This window comes from Miniopterus schreibersii (genome assembly GCF_964146895.1).
Source record: "Miniopterus schreibersii genome assembly, chromosome: 1".
NCBI classification, from domain to species: domain Eukaryota; kingdom Metazoa; phylum Chordata; class Mammalia; order Chiroptera; family Miniopteridae; genus Miniopterus; species Miniopterus schreibersii.
The window spans coordinates 87,421,587-87,444,213 of NC_138101.1; the positions used below are offsets into that span (position 1 = coordinate 87,421,587).

The 22,627-nt window shown below is 42.2% G+C and overlaps 1 protein-coding gene across 5 annotated transcripts in view; it reads left to right on the forward strand.

The window, feature by feature from the left end:
* The first annotated feature begins 1,604 nt into the window (after positions 1 to 1,604).
* Positions 1,605 to 22,627, forward strand: part of RSU1 (Ras suppressor protein 1) — a 170,578-nt gene continuing 149,555 nt past the window's right edge. For 4 of the 5 annotated variants that reach the window (XM_081143586.1, XM_081143589.1, XM_081143588.1 and 1 more), the window contains exons 1-3: positions 1,618 to 1,849; positions 2,079 to 2,190; positions 22,470 to 22,520. In XM_081143586.1, coding sequence (XP_080999712.1) covers positions 2,082 to 2,190; positions 22,470 to 22,520 — 160 coding nt within the window. In that variant the 5' untranslated portion in view covers positions 1,618 to 1,849; positions 2,079 to 2,081. Of the gene's footprint in view, positions 1,850 to 2,078; positions 2,191 to 22,469; positions 22,521 to 22,627 lie in introns of all 5 variants that reach the window. The other variant, XM_081143585.1, reaches the window with a different exon arrangement.

Here is a 22,627-nt window from a genome sequence, read left to right on the forward strand (position 1 = left end):
TGTGGAAGTGATTTAAACTCTGGTGAATATTGACTTTTCCATGCAGGACTGGAAACTAATTGCAAGGCTCAGTGCAAAAGAAAAACGTTTTTAAAATTATAAAACAGTAAAAATTATTTTAAAATTATGAAACATTTCAAGATGGTGACAGCAGAGCATTAATCCAAGTGTGTGGTCCATGTAGGCATGGAGCTTTGGGTAACTGCACAGGTGGAATACCCAAGAAGCTGGCTCTGTTTCCATATTATGAAAATCTGGCATTTAGGGACACATTGCATAAAGAATTGCACCGGTAAAGTGAAGAGAACAAGAGGAGAATTACAGAGGAGTAAAAACAACTTCTGGAAAACAGGATGTGAATGGAAGCATGGTGACAAATAAAACAGAAAGAAACTGCAGCTCAAAATAATTTCAAGAGAGAAATGCTGCGAAATTGCGAATCAATTCCCCAGTTGTTATCTGGATGTGGGGTTGGTAGATGCAGTTTGAGAGGGTGAGACCAGAAGTAATACAATGGCATTAGCTGGTGCTCACAATTCATTTCCCTCCACCAGCAGAGGCAGTGTTGTGATTACGCGCAGACATAACACTGGGTTCTCATCTCTACAGAAATGGAACAAACAGCCCAGGGAAAGTTAATGCTGATCTAGGAGGGAAGCAAATACACCAGCTATCTAGAAAAATCCGCTCAGACCTTCATGCTTGAATAGGAATCATCAGACAGAGAAAGAATTACAGCAGCAAGAATGGAAAAGAACTAGATAAACACACATCAAAAGGGATACTTGAGGGAACACAATTTAGTGCACAGAGGTACTCCAGCAAGATGCATACCAAGAGAGGTCGGTCGAAACCCAGAAATGAAGTAAAATCAGACAACCACCCAGCTGGAAAGACAGAAAGAGTCAGTCTAGAGCGGTAAGTTAGTGGATTCCTAGTTTTCAAGAATTCATTGGATTTCAAGCAATGGAGAGAAATGTAAAGCTGCAAGAGTTTAGAAATATCGTAAAGGTTACAAGAAGAAAATCAGAAATGCTAGTAAAAAAGTGAAAGTTGTATAATAAAATCATCATTCAATAGAAAACAAAACAAAATATGAAGCAATTTTGAGTGTAGTATTAGAAAAAAAGAAGTGATTTATTTATCTTGCTCTTTTCCTCTTCATGTGACACAGAGGTCCACGGCTGGGCGCTAGCGACAAAGACGACCATTCAGTTCTTGTCTTGGACGAGATCATAATATAGCGGGAGGCACAATCATGGATAAGGGACTCACGGTAGCAGCTTCTGATAAGTAGATTCACAGCCATAGGAGCAGGACAGTGAGAAAAAAGTTTACTTCTAGCTTCCCCAGGACCCAACCGCAGCTACACGCTCCTTCCACAGTCGCTTCCTAAGCCTCCCCACTTCCGCCCACAGCACTGTGCGCTTCTACCTCCAAACTGAGCCTGCGCCGAAACTAATGCGCACGCGCCAACTCCGGTCCAATCGGAATCCCAAACAAGGGTTCCCGATGGAAGGGTTAATCTCGAGGCGGGGCGGGGTCTCGAAGCCTGGAAACGTACGTGATTGGCCGGCTGAGGGGATACGCGTTCTTATGTAGGCGGGGCCACGCCCTGGGACCAAATCTAGTAAACCGTTCTCCTAATTTGGGAAGGGTCGGGCGGCGGCCCCGGCTGGGCGTGGAGCTGCGCCCGGCACGGAGTGCGCGTGCGCCGAGCGTCGCGACGGGGCGCGTGCCTTGTTTGGGTGTGTCTTGAACGCGGGCTGATTGCTTCTTTCACAGCTCCAGCGCGCCCTGCGGGAGCCTGCGGTTTCCACCCCCAACCGGTTCAGTGCTGCCCTCTGCGGTGAGTGTGCGTGGCAGTGCGTTTGCCTTTGCTCATCTCCGCGCAGCCGGCGGGGCGCTGGGTCCTTCCCACGCCCCCGCCCCACCTTCCTCCTCGCACCGGTACCCTGCCTGTTGATGCCCCCTCTTCAGGGCCGGGGGGAAAACCGGGAGCGCCGGCCAGGGTTGTCTCCGTTCTGTTTCTGCACCCTCCTGCCCTCACCCACGTGCTTGGTTGTCGTTTGGTACAGATCATGTCCAAGTCTCTGAAAAAGTTGGTGGAGGAGAGTCGGGAGAAGAACCAGCCGGAAGTGGACATGAGTGACCGCGGCATCTCCAACATGCTGGACGTCAACGGCCTGTGTGAGTTCTTAGCTGGGCCTTCCCCTTGGAGGAGCTGCAAGGGCTTAAAAGTTCTCCAAGTAACTGCAAGCCGTTGTGTGAGAGGCTGTCATGGGTAGTATTCCGCCCTCTGCTTGTAGACGCCGCTTATCAAGACCTTAGCTCAGAAAGTTTGCAGTCAGAATTTGTTCGCTTTTGACTGGAAAAGGAGCGAGGGAGCCAGGGCGAGAATCCCGCAGAGGCTGCTGTACCTCAGCGGCTGTTACACTGCTTTAGGGCATTCTGATGGATTGTCTACACAGTTTAGTTTAATAGCCACCGTATTTTTTAATTGAAAATCATTTTTTAATTATTATTCTTTTCTCCTAATACAGTCTTTGCCCCTTGAACAAATGCCACACAAATGGCCCATAGGTGTTCCTGTGCCTGGAGTATGTTAAACATTTCTTCACTCAATACTGTTTTGTGGGTTTGTTCTCTTTAGTTCAGGCTTTTGTTACCTGGTCTTGTCCTATTGTGGTGTCTTCCTAACTTTCCTTTCTTGCCTCCAGTTTTACTGCCCCTGTGGTTTAGTCACTATTGCTTTCAGTGCTGTTTTTTTCTGTAACCAAGTCCCTTTGTGTTATTCTGCCCTTTAAACCGGGGCTTGCAAACTCTAACGCCAGGGGGCCAGGTGAGGATGGTCATGAACTCCGTAATGGTATCCCATCTGCTACTCAGATCCAAACAGTTGTTACCACCTGGGGACGTTGGCTCCGTGTTACCAGTTGTTGTTTTTTAATTTTTTTTTTTTTAAAGAAACCAAGTATCCAGATGAAATTTAGTAGTTTTTAGAAGTTGGAGACTAATTTCAGTATTTGAAAAATATTTTATAAAGGTGAAACAAAGCACTCTTCAGGCTGAAGGTGGCTTCAGTTTAGATCTTCTCCCGTAAACACCCCTGGTTGTTCATTACCAACAGTAATGTTCCCGTTTCCTTGGCAAGACGTGCAAGGCCTTCCTGAATCTCACCACAGCCTACCTTAGCTCCCATCCCCTCCATGCATTTGCATCCCAGCCATTCTACCTCATTGCCCTTCCTGAACCAGGGCACACGTTTTCAGGTTTGTATGTCTTTACAAGTATTGTTTCCTCGCTCTCCACTCTTCTTCACCCAAAATAGTTATACTTTTTATCAAGAGTCGGCTCAGATATCACAGCCTATGTAAAGCCTGTCTGTATCAAGCTGACAAAGTTAAAATAACCCTCTCTTCTATGAAGTTAGACATCCCTGGCTTCATGACTTGTTACACAGGATTGTAATGCGTTTTTAATCTAGATGTCTCTCTTCTCCACTGGGAGCCTGGAGGGGCTAAAGCTGTGCAATATTCATATTTACTTTCTTTATAATATTGCCTGGAACACAGTATGTGCTCAAAAACGTTTGATGGATGAAAGAAAGAAGACTGGATTAGGACTGAGTTTATGAGATCCAGACCAGTTTGTGACACTGGAGAAGAAGGGGAGAAGTCAAGGAGGCCCAAAAAGATGATGTATTGCTTGTTAGGCATGGAGAGAGCGGAGTCAGATTTACTGTGACTCCATGGTTTGTGCCTGGACCAGAGATGGGGGTTGGTGCCATTGATGCATCTCCGAAAAGGAGATGAAAAGTTGTAGACTCTTAGAAAGATACCTCCCGTTAAGCTTAGCTTTTGTACTAATTAGCCTATCAGCCTCCTGGTAGGTGTTGGCCTCTCTCAGTGGTGATGCCTTTCTGGTGGCAGCAACAAAGCAGATGTCTCTGGTACTGAATTGGCACTTATGGATCTGGATGTTTCCCCAAACTGCCCCTGCCTGGCTCTGCCATGAGCCTGGTGATCACTGGGGACGCTGCTGCAATGGAGGGAGGAGGTGGCCAGGGGCCAGAGGAGGTTTGGTTCTGCTGTACTCTTGGCCCCATGGCTTTCTGCTCCTTGGCACCCATTTTCTCATGGGCTTGAAGAAAGAGGTTGTTTTCAGAAGAACGTTACACTTCTCAGCTTTGAAGAGGATTTTTGCTGTAATATAACTAGGGAGAATGGTGCAGATATTTCGCTTCAGTTGCATTATCTCTTTGAGGCTTTGGCTTTTATTGAGGAAGAGATAGCCACTTGCTTCCTGAAAAAATGTTTCTGGTGCAATATGAGATGGTGGAAAGTAAGATCATTCTTAAATTTTCCTGGAGAAGTAGCTTAAGGAAGAACATACTCCCTAGGAGTTCAGTTTAAGTGAATTTGGCCTCTGTAGTGTGTGTAGACCCAAGGAGTGGCTGTTTTCTGCTATAACTCCCTGACTTCTGGACTCCTGGAGCCTGGAGGGTTCCGGAATGCCTTCAGAAGCCCATTTCTCAACTGGAATTCATGTATCAGTAATGCACATAATGCTTACTATATATTTTAATGTTTTATGTATTAAAATATTTGGCATGGTTATATTTAATTGCAGTATAAGAAGTCCAGTATTCTTTTACTTATAACATTTTAACTGTCATCATTAGGTTTATGGAATAGTGTTGAGGTTAAACATGGGGAGTAGTTCATTTGCATGGACAGAGAATGGTTATTGTGTCTCATACTTTCCCTTCATTGTCCTTACGTTTTTCAATTTTCAAAGGATAAGCAAGAATTAAGTTCCAAAGATAAGAATGGAGGGTTTGTACTTATTCTCATCATATGAAATGTCTGCCTGAGACAAATTGCCTTTAAAAAATGTTTTCAGGAGCTTAGGTGCCAAAAACTTCCTGATGGAGAGAATTTCCTAGGCCAGAGACAGCCAGCAGACAGGTTCTACAGTTTTCTGCCAGATTCTGGACATGGTCAGATTCTGCCCTGAGAGGGAGAAGAATACAGTGCTTATAAGTGGGGCCTTGGAGTTGAATGGAGTGACTGCAGATTCTCCATGTTCTACTTACTGCTGTGAAACTTTAGAGAAGCCACTTAACCTTTCTGAGCCCCATTTTCCTCATTGTTAAATGGAGATGTGAGTACCCATTTGGTAAAGTTGGTTTAGTGCTTAATGCACTGATGTATATCAACGCCTGAACACTATGGCCGCTACTGAGTGCGTGCATGTGAAATGTTAACTATTAATAGGAAGTTCTTGATGGAACTTGGTAATAAGCCTTAGATGTCACCAGTTCCACCTCGGTGTCTTGAACCAAGAATAGCATGGTTGCCTGGCCGGGCATGCCTCAGTGGTTGAGCGTCAACCTAGGATCCAGGCGATCGGGGTTCTATTTCCGGTCAGGACACATGCCCAGGTTGCGGGCTCGATCAGTGACTCTCATCATTGATGTTTCTATCTCTCTCTTTCCCTCTCCTTTCCTCTCTCTAAAATCAATAAATTAATAAAGATATATTTTTTAAAAAAATAGCATGGTTAATTAGACTGAGTGAGGCATTTGTGTCCTGTGTTAATATTTTTATGTGGCTTATTAGGACCTGGAGAGTTTGGCACTTTTGCCTAGGGTTGTTATAAATTAAAATTGCTATTTTTTTTTAAATACTCCTCATTTTTTCTTTGTTTTCCCCCCCATATGGTGTGTAATCTGCACACATGCCCTCCTTAAAGCTTCCAAGAATGATGGTTGTTCTTATTATTAAAGAAACTTCACTGCAGAAACACTCTCCCACACAGCAGCTATCTTCACCTGGATGACAGCTACTTTTGAAGGGTCCTTTATCAGCTTCTGGGAGCCAAGAATCCCATTAGTAGCCTGGAAGACTTTTCTTATTTCTTTTACTTAAGTCTTTTATGATGTTTTAATCTCTTCACATTTATTGCCCTCTGGGTGTTCAGGCCTTTATCAGTTTTTTTTAGATTAGATTAAAATATCTTTCAGATCAATCTAAAAAAGAAAAATAACCTGCCTCAGGGGAAGTGGTTTTTCTAAGGGACCCTTTAAAATAATCCACAAAAGCACTCAGGTTATCTAGAAGGGCCATTTCAAAAGCAAAGTTAAACCTGGAAGTAGTCACCTCTGTTAGGAATTATCAGTTACAGACATACCTTGTTTTATTGCGCTTCACAGGTGTTGCATATTTTTACAAATTGAAGGCAAAGACCCTCCAGCAGCAAAGAGATGACTTGCTTTATTGCTATACTGACTTTATGGAGGTGATCTGGAACTGAACCCACGATATCTCTGAGCTATGCCTGTGTATTGCCTTTTGGGGGAAAGATAGAAGAGCTGGTAAGACCATGTCCTGTTAGCTGTAATCTTTATTAAGACCTTTTATATTTTTACTCCTCTAAGTTACCTGTATATGCCCACCTTTGTGTTTTGAAACCTGCAGTATCTTGGACTGGGAAGCCCTTTTTTCTCTCTAGCTAACTCCTCCCTCCCTTGTCACTTAGTGCTTATAAAAGAAAGAGTGACCTATCTATTCACATAACTCCATTGTTGTGTCACCTCCTCTGAACACCCCCACCATCCCATCCAGCCTGGGTTAAGTGGCTCTTTTGGGCCTGGTGTGCCTGCTTCTGGTATCTCTGTACTTGGCCTTATGGTTGGGGAAAGTTGATTGAAGAAGGTTGCTATTGCTTCAGTTAAGAGTTCAGGTGAACTAGGGTGGAAAGCGTAGCACAGGTGAAGGAACGTAGCCTCTCTCTCCCTGCCACAGACTTCTCCCCGACTTTGCAGAGAGAGAATAGTTTACAGTCATCAGGAACATGATAGAACTGTTTAGTGTCCTGTTTTTGATTTTAGGACAGAGTAAAAACTGAAAATGTTTCATCTAGGTAGGAAATAAAGAAAAATCATGACCCCTTTGGAGTAACCAAACTAATAATGAATGATGACGTTTTACAATTTTTCAATCATGTGACATTTCAGTTCCAGTCAGCCATGGCCTCTTTTTTTTGTGAGCAGCTTTATGTTACTAGCAGTCTAACTTTGGGCAAGTCACTTAACCTCTCTCTGCCTCAGGTTTCTCATCTGTAAAATGGGAATAATAAGAGTAGCGATCTCATAGAATTGCTGTGAGTCATTATCTGTAAAATGCCTTATATACCACCTGTCATGTCTTGGTTCATTCATTTGGGCTGCTATAATAATACCTTAGGCTGGGTGGCTTATAAATGACAGATTTATTTCTCATGGTTCTGGAGGCAGGGAGTCAAGGAATAGGCAGATGCCCTGACTGGTGTGGATCCTGTTTCATAGATAGCCATCTCCTCACTGTGTCCTCACATGGTAAAAGGAACAAGGGGTCTCTTTGGAGTCTCTTTACAAGGGCATTAATCTCTAATTCATGAAGTCTCCACCCTCATGACATCATCATCTTCCTACCATCTCCCCTCCTGATACCTTCACAAAATGGGGGTTAGGTTTCAGTATATGACTTTTAGGGGGAAACAAACATTCAGCCTGTATCATGGCACATATTAGCCTTATTATTCACTATTATTAGTATTTTAAACTCTGTGTTTGCATAAAATATGCAAAACAATGTCTCTGTAGTGTTTGGAATTCTCGGTCATGGCACTTCTTCAGTGGTCTTCACTTCTTGTCTCACTGGCTCACCATGTCTGGGCATCCGGTGCCTCATTCCTCACCTGATTGAGATTTCCTGGAAGAAGTTAGATGGGTGTGTCAGTGTGATGGGGTCAGGAGAAAAAACAGTGGCCTCACAGGGGCACTCTTCAGAGCCATTGACAGTGTGGGAGGTGGCTGGGGGAGCAGCGGGGTGTTTCACAGGATTTTAGTTGTGGTGTGCTCATGTCTGTTGAGACAGGCATAAAAAGTGTTGGCAATTTTTCAACTAATAGCTAAGATACCGTAGGTCATCCAATAGCTATTTATTGAGAGTATTTATTTATTTATTTTTGTGATGGGCACTATCTTTGCTGAGTCTTTGGGAGTTTCTTCCCTGTTGAAGCTTTAAGTTACCCAGTGATAAATTAATATTTGCTATGCTAAGAAAACTGTAAGCTATCTGATGGATCAGAAGTAGTTAGATTTTTATCATAAGAAACCATAACAACCATTGCTTTGCCATTATAGCCAGCTTTTAATTGTGATAAAAAGTGCTAGAGTTGATATGGATAATAATTGAAAACCAGAATCTGGATCCTTTCCATAAATTTACATGAACCTCGTTTAAAGAAATTTGATCAAGATATCTGAGATCCACTTTACAAAGCAAAAACTAGAATTGATTTCTTTACATCACACAAAGGTCTGTTGCTTCATTGAATAGCAAGTTTGTGCAGGTTGATTTTTATTTTTTTTATTTTTTAAGGCAAAAGCATAAAAATGTGGCCGAGGAACAGTCCATGTAGATCAAGTGCCTGACCAGCAGGGGTCAGTGTTGAGCCTCTTTGGTTTCCTCAGGCTTTGTCAGCCCACGCTCTCCATCATTCATTGCTGCCTGGGCAGTTGTTTCCTCTTGGCCTGATCGTGCCTCTTTCTTCTGGTAATGGGATATCCTCTTATACGGTACTTATCTAAGAAGCTCACAGTCGCAGAAACCTTCTCTTGCTATGGTCTGTCTTTACTATCAGGATGTTTCATAACCGCAGTGCAGGCCTAAAGCCTGTACTGGAGGCTCAGGGGCTTTGGAATAGAGACGTGCTGATCGGTTAGTGAGTTTCCCAGTGAAAGATAGGGGTGAATGGAATTTGCCGTTTCCCCTTGGGGAGTGTTTTGTCAGTGTGTGATGTTTAACAGTGTAAAAGGGTATTTTGGATTTGGGATGTTGGTAAAGTCAAAAAGACAAATGATAGTATAACATTTACTTTATAGTTTGCTAGGGCTGCCATGTACGATACCACAGACTGGGGGCTTCAACAACAGACATTTGTTTCTCACAGTTTGAAAGGCTAGAAATCTAAGATCAAGGTAGGGTCAGTTTCTTCTGAGGCCTGTCTCCTTGGCTTGCGATGGCTGCCTTCTTGCTGTGTCCTCACATGGTGTTCCCTCTGTATATGTGTGTCCCTGGTGTCTATGTGTTTGTCCACTTTCCTTGTCTCCTAAGGGTACCAGTCAGTTTGGATTACGACTTCTTTATCAGCCTCATTTTAATTGATCACTTGCTTAAAGATCCTGTCTCCAAATATAGTGACATTCTGAGATACTAGGGGTTAGGGCTTCAACACAGGAATCTTAAGGAGCCACAGTTCAGCCCATCACACCTACATTAGAGGTTCTGAATGATTTGTGTTTGAGTGCTTACACAGGGGTAAGAGCTTCTCACACTGACAGCATCACCCTTTTGTGCAGCATTTTACAGATGAGCAAGTAGAAGGTTATCTAGAGTCTAAGTCCCAGCATCACATAGCTAATGGCAGAATCACAGTTCATCCTAAGTGTATCTGACACCTTTGTTCTATAATAACTGTGCTGTGTTGTTTCTCACCCCTGAAATGTAACAGGGGTGTGGCTCAGATGTTAAGGAGTGGGATTTCTGGGGTGCCTGGGGCAGCAGGCCTTACCTCAGGGCATTCACTTTTAGAATTCTTGAAAACACTAGACAAATAAATACATCATTTGGCTAGCCTGAAGCCTGGAAACTTAGGTTTATCATATTTTTTTCTTTATTTTCTCTTATTTTGTCCTGATTACCATTTATTCCCCTATGTATTCCTCTACCTCTGCCCCGCCCCCCCATCACCTCACTGTTGTCAGTGTCCACGAGTTCTCTTTTTTTTCTTCTTCTTTTTTTTTTTTTTGGCTGACTCCCTCCACCCTCTTCAGCCCCACCCCCCAGAGCTGTCAGCCTGCTCTCTCTATCTGTGAGCCTGTCTTATTGTATTGTTGCAGAGCTTTAACATGAAGGAAAACACTAGAAGCAGCTTATTCTCTATCTGGTCAGTATTAACTGTGAACCCTTCCCTTTTCCTTCTGGTTTTCCAAAAAACTATTAATCTTAATGGAATTTAGCAATCAGATGCGAGATTTCTTTGCAGTGTATATTAATTCATTTTTTTCTATCTTCAAACTTAGAACATTAGCACAAAACACTCTATGAAGTGTGATTCTGGAGAAGATGGTGTTTGGGAAATATTGGTTCATATATCATAACAGAATGAACCTGAATTACATCAAATGGTATTGTTAGTTATAATTTACCTGTATTTCATAAAGAGCCTTTTCATTTAATATATTTTTCTACACATCTGTTAATTATTTCTCTGGACAAGAATAGGTCACAATTGTAAGGGTAAACTCGGCCAAATGAAAGACTCACATCAGACCACATAGTTAATTGGAAGGCGCCTTGGCCTCTTGGTTTTTTAAGGTATAGTGTGGACCAGGGACTGGTAACCTGGTTTGCAACCTCAGTATACAAAAGATTGTTTTACAAATGTTCATATGTAAGTTGGTTTTTTTAGACCTGTAAATATTTACGTCTTCAGGCTGTGTGAAAGTTACCTGTTTAACCTGTTGTATATTTGTATTTGTATATTTGTATTATACAAATATACAAATGATCCATTCTTTATTAGAAGGATAAAAAAATAGATAATATAATTAAAATGCCATGTATAATAGAGTGCATTGATACATGTGCATGCACACACACCACATGCGTGCCATTTGCCAGACATTGTATTAAGCTCTCTTTATGGATTCTTTCTTTCTTTCTTTCTTTCTTTCTTTCTTTCTTTCTTTCTTTCTTTCTTTCTTTCTTTCTTTCTTTCTTTCTTTCTTCCTTCCTTCCTTCCTTCCTTCCTTCCTTCCTTCCTTCCTTCCTTCCTTCCTTCCTTCCTTCCTTCCTTCCTTTCTCCCTTCCTCCCTTCCTCCCTTCCTCCCTTCCTCCCTTCCTCCCTCCCTCCCTCCCTCCCTCCCTCCCTCCCTCCCCTCCCTCCCCTCCCTCCCCTCCCTCCCCTCCCTTCCCCTCCCTTCCCCTCCCTCCCTCCCTCCCTCCCTCCCTCCCTCCCTCCCTCCCTCCCTTCCTTCCTTCCTTCCTTCTTCCTTTCTCCTTTTTTTTTTTTTTTAAGTATACCTTTATTGATTTCAGAGAGAGGAAAGGAGAGGGAGAGAGACAGCTAGAAACGTCAATGATGAGAGAGTCACTGATTGGCTGCCTCCTGCACGCCCCCAACTGGGGACCAAGCCTGCAATCCGGGCATGTGCCCTGACTGGCAATCGAACCGCGATCTCCTGGATCCTAGGTCGATGCTCAACCGCTGAGCCACGCCCAGCTGGGCTATGGATTATTTCTTTTAAACCTCACAGTTTCATTATGATTGTTATCACCCTCCTCCTCCTCCTCATCTTCCAGGTTGTACCTGAGGAAACGAATTTCTAGAACTTAGGCAACTTGCTCCAAGTCACACAGCTAATAGTAGAGCCAGGCTTGGAACCCAGGCAGTCAGACTTCAGAAGCTGTGTTCTTAGCTTATGCTATATTGCCTTGTTTATATGACTAATGTTTTTGACAGGTGCATGCACATGTCAGGATAAAACAGCTAATTCAGCAAGTGCACTGAGTGCCTATGGGCAAATGGGCCCCATTCTAGCAGACATGGCACCTGCCTGTATGGGCACATGATTCTGTATTGATTTAGGAATGTGTTGGTGGATATCGGCTGAGGTGGACCTGCCCCTGCTCACTCCAATTGCCTGAGGACACAAGACCCTCTTATTTCCAAAACACACATACTTTTGACAAATTCATTAAAAAACCCTTTATTGAGGTGTTCATATAGATGAGTGCATGTGTAACAGTACAGCTTGATGTATTTTCAGACCACGAAGCGGAAGATGATCAGCACCCAGGGTCCCCTGCACCTCCCAGTCACTGTCCCCTCAGTGATTGTCTTGATTCTGAAAGCATAGATTAGTTTTGCCTGTTTTTATGCATCATTAAAAAAGGATTATATAGTGTATACTCTTGAGTGTCTGATGCTCTTGAGATTTATTCACGTTGTGAAGTTGGTTGTCGATCCACTGAGTGACTCCATCGGCTTATTCATCCATCTGCTGCTGACAGACGTGGGTCATTTCTAGGCTGGGGTGGTTAGAATGGTGCTGCTGTGAACATAAAAATCCATGTATTTTTACTTATTTATGTTTTAGTCCTCGCCCGAGGATATGCTTATTGACCTTAGAGAGAGGGGAGGGGGGAGAGAGAAACACTGCTGTGAGAGAGAAGATCGGATGGTTGCCCCCATACTCACCCCAACCGGGGATTGAACCCACATCCTGGACATGTGCCCTGACTGGGAATTGAACCCGTGACCTTTTGGTGTATGGGACAACCCTCCATCCAATTGAACCACACTGGCCAGGCAGGATATTCGTTGCCATAGGTTGTAGACCTAGGAGTGGAACTGTTGGGTTGTGGAGTACTGTCTTACATACATATTAAAATGGAAGGGACGAATTGCCAAAATGGGGGAAATATTTGAAACTTATAGTAGTACCCTTTATTTGTGGTTTTGTTTGCCATGGTTTCAGTTTATTGTGATTTCGTGTACCCGTGGTCATCCTTGGTCCAAAAATATTAATTGAAAAATTCCAGAAATAAACACTAAATAAGTTTTAAATTGCGTGCTATTCTGCGTCTTGTGATGAAATCTGCTGTCCTCCTCCATCCCCCTGTACCTGAATCATCGCTTTGTCCCTAGTCTCCATGCTGTAGACCCTCACAGCCTGTTAGCCTCTGAGTAGCCATTGTTATCATATCCACTGTTGCAGTATCGCAGTGCTTGTGTTGTAGTAACTGTTAATTTACTTAATAGTGGCCCCAGAGTACAAGCATAGTGATGCTGGCAGTTTGGATATGCCAAAGAGAAGCCCTAAAGTGCTCCCTTTAAGTGAAAAGTTGAATACAATCGATAAGATATTTTGAGACAGAGACACACACTCATGTAACTTTGATTACAGTATATTGTTATAATTAGTCTATTGTTAATCTCTTACTGTGCCTAATTTATAAATTAAACTTTATCACAGGTATTTATGTATAGGAAATAACATAGTATATATAGGGTTCAGTACTATCTGTGGTTTCAGACGGCCAGTGGGGCTCTCGGAGTGCATCCCACATGGATAAGAAGGGGGTCAGCTGTAGTAAGGGAGGCAATAAAACACCATGACACACTATAGAATGTAATGCCATAAAGGAGTACATTGATTTGAAACTCCCATTAAAAGGGAAATGCTTGAAAGATTTTTCAAGATTAATAAAATCTTTAAGGTCCAGACTCAGTTTTATTCTATATCTACCTACCTACCTCTACCCTCCCCCTCTGGCTTCCCTTTCTTCTTGCTTAAACTATTTTATTTGTGTAACATAAAATAGGTGTATTTTTAGAAATCAGTTCTAGAACCCTAGAAATAAAAAAGTTAAGCTCCTCCTTTACATGCAAGGGAATTGTGGCCCAGAGAGGTAAAGTAACTTTTCTCAGGTTCCACAGATACTAGAATCAGAACTGAGACTGCAGCTAAGGTTTCCAGATTCCAGATCTTCAGCTGTTTCTTTCCAAAATGGGAAAATAATATTCACACCTGGATGGAGTGTTCTTTTCAAGATGGTGGAAATTCCTTTCTAAACAAAACGAGTATTAACCTGAATGGGAAAGTTTCTATTTTGAATGAAATATGACAGTTACATAAAGTGACTCAAAGCAAAGCAAAGAAGAGGCAGTTTCAGGCAGCCTGAGACCCAGATTGTAATCCCATGAGACCGTGATAAAAATCACTGCATTTCTCTAGAGCACACCTTCCTCATTTTGAAGATGAAAGTCTGAATTCAATTATTTGATCCTGTGGAACAAATTTTAAAAAAGAGATAAGAAAGAACTAATATTTATGTGATGCCTACCACATCACTATGCTATACTGAGTACTTTATAGCCAATCACTAGAATAAAAAATGTTAGAATAAAGTAATAAGCTAATGTTTACCAAATTCTTAAAATGTGGCTGGCACTGTTGTAAGAACTGTGTTACCTCATCTATTTCTCATAATAACCCCATACGATAGTGCTATTATTAACCATCCTCTTGCAATTTTAAATGAGAAAAAGGAGGCACAGAGAGGTTGAGTAACTTGCCTATGGTTTCAGAGCTAGTGAGCAGAGAACCCTTTAAAAGCTGCTTCCAAACAAGAGACAGATTCATTCTGACCCTGTTTCTTATTGGCCAAACAAATATTCACAAATGTCCCAACTCTGTTGCATTTTAGATATCCAAAAGATAAAAGGGATCTTAGTCCATAAGAACATTTTTCTCCCCAGATGAGGACATGGGCGTATCAAATGTGCATGCTTCCTTTTCATACAGTATGGTGCATTTTCTTTTTTTTCTTTTTTAAAAATATATCTTTATTGATTCCAGAGAGAGGAAAGGAGAGGGAGAGAGAGAGAGAGAGAGAAACATCAATGATGAGAGAGTCATTGATTGAGCCCACAACCCGGGCACGTGCCCTGACTCGGAATCGAACCCTGATCACCTGGATCCCAGGTCGACACTCAACTGCTGAGCCACGCCCGGCCAGGCAGTATGGTGCATTTTCAACTTCCATGTATCTCAAGATGAATAAGGCAGCTGGTGGGGCACAGGCACTTTTTTCTTCCTGGGGTGTGGTGACAGATGTTTCTCTCTGAGTCCTCACTTCTCTCCTTGAGCAGCCTCTACCTCCACCTCCCTCCATACCTCTTCCCTCAGCCCGAGAGCCCTGTTTCCCTGTAAGGGCACACCTCCTCCAAAAGCAGGGAGAGTGGGCTCGTAGACCTGCTGCCTACGCAAGAGGTGGTTCTCAGCTCCAGGAGCTGGGAGTCCTTCAACAGCCACTAAGTGCTTGAGAACCTCTGTGCCAACTGCTCCCACCCACACCCATGGTTTGGTCTCATGGGCAGTTTGTCGTTATTTTTACCCCTGCCTTTCAACTTCTCTCCCCACGTCATTCCTTATCCTGACCTCCAGCTGCTTCCTTCCCCAGTTTCCGATAACTAGTCTCTCGACTGACACTCCTCAGCGCCCCCCAGCTCAGACCTGGTATGTGTTTTTCTGACCAGCTGCAGGGTCTCCCTAGATCTCCTCCCAGGGATGTCTGTCCCCACAACCCTGCTCCAGCCTATTTCCCCTACCCCTCTCCTCTTCACACAGACAGATCCAGCAAGCGAATGTGTCCCTGATGGCACCTACAAACTCTCACCTCCACCTCTCACCCCAGAGACCATAGACTCTTCACCCCCAACCTTCTGCCCCCCCAGAGTTCCCACAATGAGATCTTCACAGCAGCCTGTGCATCAGCTGAACAAATGCAGAATTTCCTAATCACTGGTCATAACCATCATTTTTTGAGTACCTACTCTGTGTCAGATACTACTGACATCCTTTATTTGAGGAGCAGCATATTTTTTCCATTTTACCAATGGGAAAAATCATTACGTATTAATGTTAATCCTTTGTCATATGCAGTAGTCTCCCCTTATGTACAGGGGATACGGTCCAAGACCCCCAGTGGGAGCCTAAAACCACAGATGGTACTTAATGTCCCAATCGATGCAAACCTCCCATCAATGACCAGATCATGAGAGGTTCTCACATGTGAATTCTCTGCTCTTATTTATGTATAGAAAGAGGTGTAACTTTTTTTCAGTGATTGCATATGATAAATTGCTTTCTATTAAGTGAAAGAGCAGTTAATTATGGTTGATAGACCCTTTATCTGTAAATAGAATTCAGTCAAGTAATCAGTTTTGAAAGCTGATTTTGCTTCGAAAGAGTTTCCAACTCTCCAAAGTAATTACTTGTGAAGTAAAGGGAGGCTTTCATATCATGGTGGTTGTTTTTTTTTTAAAAGTTTTAAATTATGAACGAAATTCGAAAGAAATGTTTCTCTGATTCTGAGCGTGTTGATGAATATGATATTTGTATTATATCCTGGTACCAAACATTTTATTGTCTGTCTTCACTTGAATATATTGTCAGAACCTGCATATTTAAGAAGATCTGAATCTGTATCCTACTACCAAGGGTGAAATAACTTCAGCCATGTGACACGGCAGGCATTTTAATCATGCATCGTGGAGACGCAGAACTCAAATTGGTCAGCGTAGCATCCTAGTGCTGACATCAGGCCACTCCCACATCCCTGTGGAGTCTCTGAATCAGGGTTATTTAGGGCTGTTGCTGTGTCTAGCCTATTGGGGAGCCAAAATGGAAAAGCCTTTTGGACCATCCTTCATTTTCAGTTCAAATTAATTCTTTTTGATCTACCACTTGGGAGAAAACAAATTAACATAGGATACTGTTCGCAGTGTAATTTGCACAGAATTTGAATGGTATCCCCTAGAGTTGTCAAACAAGGTGGGCCTCTTTGAATATTCCAGGAGGTATGGTGGTTCTTCCAACATGGCAATATTTGATACCACGGGAGCTGTCAAGAAGGGGTAAACCATTTGCCTTCTGATGATAGCAGTGTTTTTCTGATTGCTTCAATTCAGAATGCAGTCTGTGAAGTGAACTGGTGGTCGCAGTCCAGTTTTTGTGACCAGCCTTACAGAACCTATCATTTGCAACCCAAAGATAGCCGATTCCGACCTGTGACAAGATCACAGAAACTTTCAAGCCTCATATTGCTTTGTGTGTTTTCAAGTCTCACTCCCCTTGTGTCATCCTGGCCGTATTTTTTTCTCTGGATGTAAATGTCATGCTGTAGAGCAGAACTTTCTACCTTCTCTAAAGTGCTACCAAAGGGATAATTTGCTTTCTAATTTACCAAAATGAAACTAGAGACAATTTCCAGTGTGCCACATCTTTGTGATATGTTGGGTTATTTTGAAAGCAAGTCTATAATTTCATCTTAGGGGGCTGTGGATTTCATCATGCTTATTTTTCTCATGCTGCCTACTTTATGCTGCAGAAGAAGGAAAAAAACTAAACCTAATTTAAATAATAATATCTGCTTCCATGTGTTATCTAGAAAAGATGATTCTTTTTATAGACATGTTTAGTTAGTCCTTTGATTTTTCAGAGTTTATTTCATTAAAGTATCGGCTGCCCCCTCCAGTCCTGTTCCTTCCCTGTTTTCCACCTGTTTGCTCAGGTATGGAAGCTGGGATTGCTTCCCTAACCTCCATTTTCCATGTCTTCCAAGTCCAGCCTCAGTGCCTGGTGTACCTCTGCCCTATAGCATTTTTGGATGTGTCCTTCAATGCGCAGTAAATAACATTTCCTTCTGAACTGCCATTATCCTTGCAGTTATATTTCTCTTGTCAGTGATCCTGGTAGAGACTCGACACTCTCATTGTGCTCAGTAAATACCTAGTCAGCGCGTCCTTGATTTTCTTGTGAAATTTTTGAACCAACCAGGATTTCTGAGCATTTTCCTGCTGACTCCCTTTTTGGCTAGAGAACAAATAATCATAAATCATATATACAATGCCAGTGACCTCACCCCACCACCCCTTCCCTCACAAGCACCTCACTCCCAATGATTTTGTTTCCCGCTGTTCATTTTGGCCTGACACAGTGTTCACCCAATTCCCTTTTCTAAAAGCTAGAGACAGAGCAATAGCCAAGGCCCTGTAACACTTAACTGTGTATGTCAACATACTTCGTTATTTAGTTGACTTTTGAAATATACTCTACTTTAAAAATGGCTGGGCAAAGCATAGTTTAACATTGCTGTAGGAATTTTAATAACAGTTCTCACTGTTCTGGCGGTGCTCATTCTCGACATTTGATGGCTAGCAGGGCCATTAAAGTGTGCTATTCACACAGTGGAAGGTCTCCCAGTGTGTGACTCAGGTTAGCAAGGCAGTTGGGGTTCAGCCTGCTTCCATTTTCCCAACATGTTTGACTAGAGAGGCTTTTGTACATTTAAATAATCCATTTTATCTTGGTAGATAGACCTTTTCTCCCTTCTTTTTTTAAAAATAATTTTTATAAGTTTATATGAGCCAAACGTGATAATTGCCAGGAAGCAAAATCTCAACGGACTGAGAAAATGCTCCTCTGTTTTTAACAGAGCAGTTTCCATAGGAGACTCACGATGAATTCACTATTTCTAACTGGGAGGGAGCAGCAGCTTTTATGAATACACCTGTTTCTACTTGTTCTGTGCCTGTACTAGGCTTTGTGATTGATTCTGTGATTTTGATTCCGTCCAACCTTACTGCTGTCCCCATAGAACCAGCCTGGAGTCCTTTGTTGCCCTAAATATTTCCTCTAAGATCTTATTTTAACTTTTTCTTTTCTGCTCTAATTTTTCTTCTTCTTACCTACTTTAGCATGTAGTCCTGTAACAACAGTGAGAAAGAAAAAAAATTCTAGTGATGCGATCAGCTGAAGCAATAACTGGATTTCTGTCCTCTGTTAAAAAAAAGAAACAACTTTTACCACTTTATTTCTTGCTAAATACTTGTGAAATGATGCAATGAAATGACCAAAAAAGAACCAGCTTTCCCTAATTAAATCTTTCATTGTGAATGTTAGCTGGGAGAAGAGCAAAATTTCTTTCTTTTTAATTAGTTGTGATGTTTTAGGAAAAATTAAGACAGGAGGAGATAGGATTATCAGTTTTCTTTTGTAATCACAATTGATTTCTGTAACACTTAATTGGAATAATCAGCTAGTGTGAGAGGTTGTTAGTTGTCTGCTAGTTTCAGTTTGCCCCATCTTTCTTGGCAATAAAACCCCTAATTTTAGCTGGCACATGGTTACGTGGAGTACGGACTCCATTTCCCTACCTCCCTTGCATCTAGGCATGACTGTTATTACAAAATTTTGATTAATTGCTTATAAGTGTAAGTGCCATGTACAACATCTTGTAAGCTTTCTAAATGAAGAAGGCTTTCTGCCCCCTTTCTGTCTTCCTGAAGGAAATGCAGACATGGTGGCTAAGCTCAGGCAGCCATCGTGGACCATGAGGTGGATCCATGCATTGGGGATGGCTGAGCAACAAGATACCAGGTACCGCTGGATTGCCTGTGTGTAAATGAGAGATAAACTCCTGTTTTGTGTTACCTATGTTATTTGTGCTTTGTTCTCACATGAAGCTGATCAGAGTCTCAGCTGATACATCTATGAATCCACTACATCTTGTTTGGTAGGAGAGCAGCTCTTTGAGTTTTGTGGGGGGTTTTTTGTTTGTTTTTTAATGAGACTATATAACACAGATAGAGGAATGCTTTAGTTGGTGGACAAGAAAGTCTTAACTCTCGTAAGTAAAAATGTATGACATGTTCTGCAGTGTTTAAAATCTTAAACGTCATGTGAGAAGCCACCATCGTGACTCTTAAAAACCATAAAAATCCTCTTTTACTTCCCCTCCACCTTTTTCTTCCCCCTTCCGTAGTTGTTTTGTCCTAAAGCCAGGAAGTGGGACAGAAAAAGAGAGGTGTTCAGGGTTTGGGGGGCATGATGGCCTAGAGTGGAGTGTGGGAACCTTACTGAGGAGAGCATCTGTGCAGAGTGGCGAGCCAGGCTTGGGAGGTTCGAAGCCAGGCAGGGCAAGGAGGGGGGGCAGATGAGGAGGGTGAGTCTGAGCAGAGTGCGAGGTATCCAGGTGGGAGGAAAGGGTGGAGGGGAGATCAGTTACTGCATTACTACACTGGATAGTCGAAAGGACTCAGAAGAATCCATAGCATACAGGATTTAGCAGGACTAAGAAAACACAGGTGAGCCTCAGGGGTCGGAGAGGCTCGCTGGTGATTCCTGTGTCATGCTGTATTGGACTTGAATTTGTTGGTGTGAACTCATGGTTTTCAATAATACAAATAGTGAAGTCAGTATAGGGGTATGTGGTGTATGTGTGTGTATGTGTGTATGTTCATGTTCATGTGTTCTCTAGCTCTGTCCACTGAGAGGGGCTGAGAATACTGATCCCCTAGATGGCAGTGAGCACATCTAGTGCCTAGATTTTGGCTTATGTATACATTTTCTACAAAAGGAACCAGAACCAGAACTCATTGCAGAAATGGCTGATTCCAGGGCTGTGACAGAAAAAGTTCGAGATGAGCTTGAATATCTTGTGCCAGAAAGCAAGGAAGTGCTCAAAGAGTGATGAGACATGCCAAAGGGGCTTAGAAGCCAGGTCAGATGGGCTCCCACTGGCCAACTGGGACAGTTTGAATATCAGCATACACAGTAATGATAGATTATAGCCCATTGACTAAGATAGGAAACCACAAAGCCATACAAAGATAAATAAATAAATCATGATTCTCAACAGCAACACTATTGATTGACATTTTGGAGTGGATGAGTCTTTTGTGGAGGCTGCATTGTAGGATGCTTAGTAGAATCCCTGGCCCCTACCTCCTAGATGCCACTGCTTTTCACCAGTCCTGTCCAATACTGGTATCACACAAGCCACATATGAGAGTTTACATTTCCTAGTGGCCATAGTTACCAGAATCATAAACTTCTCCAGACATTCCCAAATGTCCTGTGAGGGTCAAAACTGCCCTAGTTGGGTACGGTGAAATACATGTGGAACAGGATATTTATATAAGTTTAAAGTCCCCCCCCCCCGAAAAAAAATTACTAATTATAAAGGGGAAAAGAAATCGACAGTGGACAAGCCTGACAGACTTAAGTGATCAAGGTAAGGTCATCAGTGATAGGACAAATAGAAATTGTTTGCCGCCTGATAGGGTGCAATGAGAACACGGCATTTCTTCCACATTACTATAAAAGATGCTTAACGTAACTCTAAACAAGAAACAAATGACATCCATATGGAGGGCATAATACAAAATAATGTGGCCTACAAGCTTCACAGTTCTCAAGGTTGTTAAAGTTGAGAAAAGAGAAACTTGGACTAAAGTTGGTTTAAAGAGACCCGGCAGCTACATGCAATGTGGTTCTGAACTGGATCCTTTTCTGTAAAAGAAATGATTGGGACCGTTGGCGAAACTTGGATGAGGGAGGAGGATTAGATGGTAGTGATGCATCATCTTTTTTAAAAAATATATATCTTTATTGATTTCAGAGAGAGGAAGGGAGAGGGAGAGAGAGAGATAGAAACATCAGTGATGAGAGAGTCATTGATCGGTTGCCTCCTGCATGCCTCCGACTGGGGATCGAGCCTGCAACCCCAGCATGTACCCTGACCGGGAATCGAACCCCAATCTCCTGCATCCTAGGTCAGTGCTCAAGCTCTGAGTCACGCCTGGCCGGGTGTGATGCATTATCTTAAGTTTTGACATTATCAACTGTGTCATGGTCATTTAGGAGAATGTCTTTGTAAGAATGTCCCAAAGTATATGGGGTATCAGGCTAGCAGCTTAAACTGAATGGTTCAAGGCAGGAAAATATGTCTTTGTATTGTAGTTTGAAGTCTTCTATAGTTTTGTGATGGTTAAAAAAAGAAAAGCACTCAATAGTTGTGGTCAGGAGTGATACTCATTTTCTTCTAAGCCTGGGATCCAACATTGTGACCCGTCTTGAGAAGAATTTTTGCCGCCTTTTTTCCTTAAGGGAAAAGCTCTGCTGCATAGCTGCATTAATATAGTGTGTGTGTGTGTGTGTGTGTGTGTGTATCATGCTGATTATACAGTGAAGTTTTAGGACGTAAAATAAAATGGAAGGCAGATCCTTTTTTTGTTGGGTCTTTTTATTTTGGTGGATCTGTATATATTTTTTCTTTATAATTGGAAAAACCATCTTTAAGCAAATCTAACCTTGTTCAACCCCCATGATGATGTTTGAAAACTGGTGTGCAGTCTGTAGGTGCAATAAACGTCAACCAATAGTGTGGGGAAGGCCTGGGGGGGAAAACTGGGGGGGGGGGGCGTAGGGACATCTGTAATACTTTCAACAATAAAGATAAATTAAAAACAGAAAAACAAACACATCAACCAAACTCTTTTTAGGAGAAATTTTTAGAAAAATTCTGATCATCTGATAGTGTGCAGAAGAATTCCTGGGTTAATAGTGGACATAGATGAAATAAGGAGCTTCCGGTCTTCTCTTGTGTGATCTTTTTGTCTGGTTGTGATGGTTTCTTTTAGCTTGGGTGAGGGCTTTGTGCTTCCCACACTCTTGGCCGGTTCTCTGACTGGCACAGGTACTGAGATGGATCACTGAGGCTGGGCCAGCAGAAATCAGGTCTCCAAGCAAAGCTCACTGGTCTTTGTAATGTCTGATCCTGCACATTAATCTCATTAGCTCGAACTTACTGTGCAGATTGCACTGCTAATTGCATGACTTTTCTTAATTTGTTTTAACATTTAACACTGTTATATGAATCCTTGAATCTATTTTTGTGAGTGGTAGCATTTCAACCAATGAAAATAATTTAGCACTTTACCTTTTAGGAGTGTAACTATAATTTGGGTACATTAATTGATTGGGTGAATTTTTTTTTCTTTTACAGTTTCCTTATCCCACATCACACAACTGGTCCTCAGCCACAACAAGCTAACAAGTGAGTTGACTTTATCATTTGTTTCACAGTTTCTAACTTGTAGGTAGTGTGGTGATACTGCCGACTCTTATGTTTCCTTTAAAGACATTAATAACAGATGTTTATTT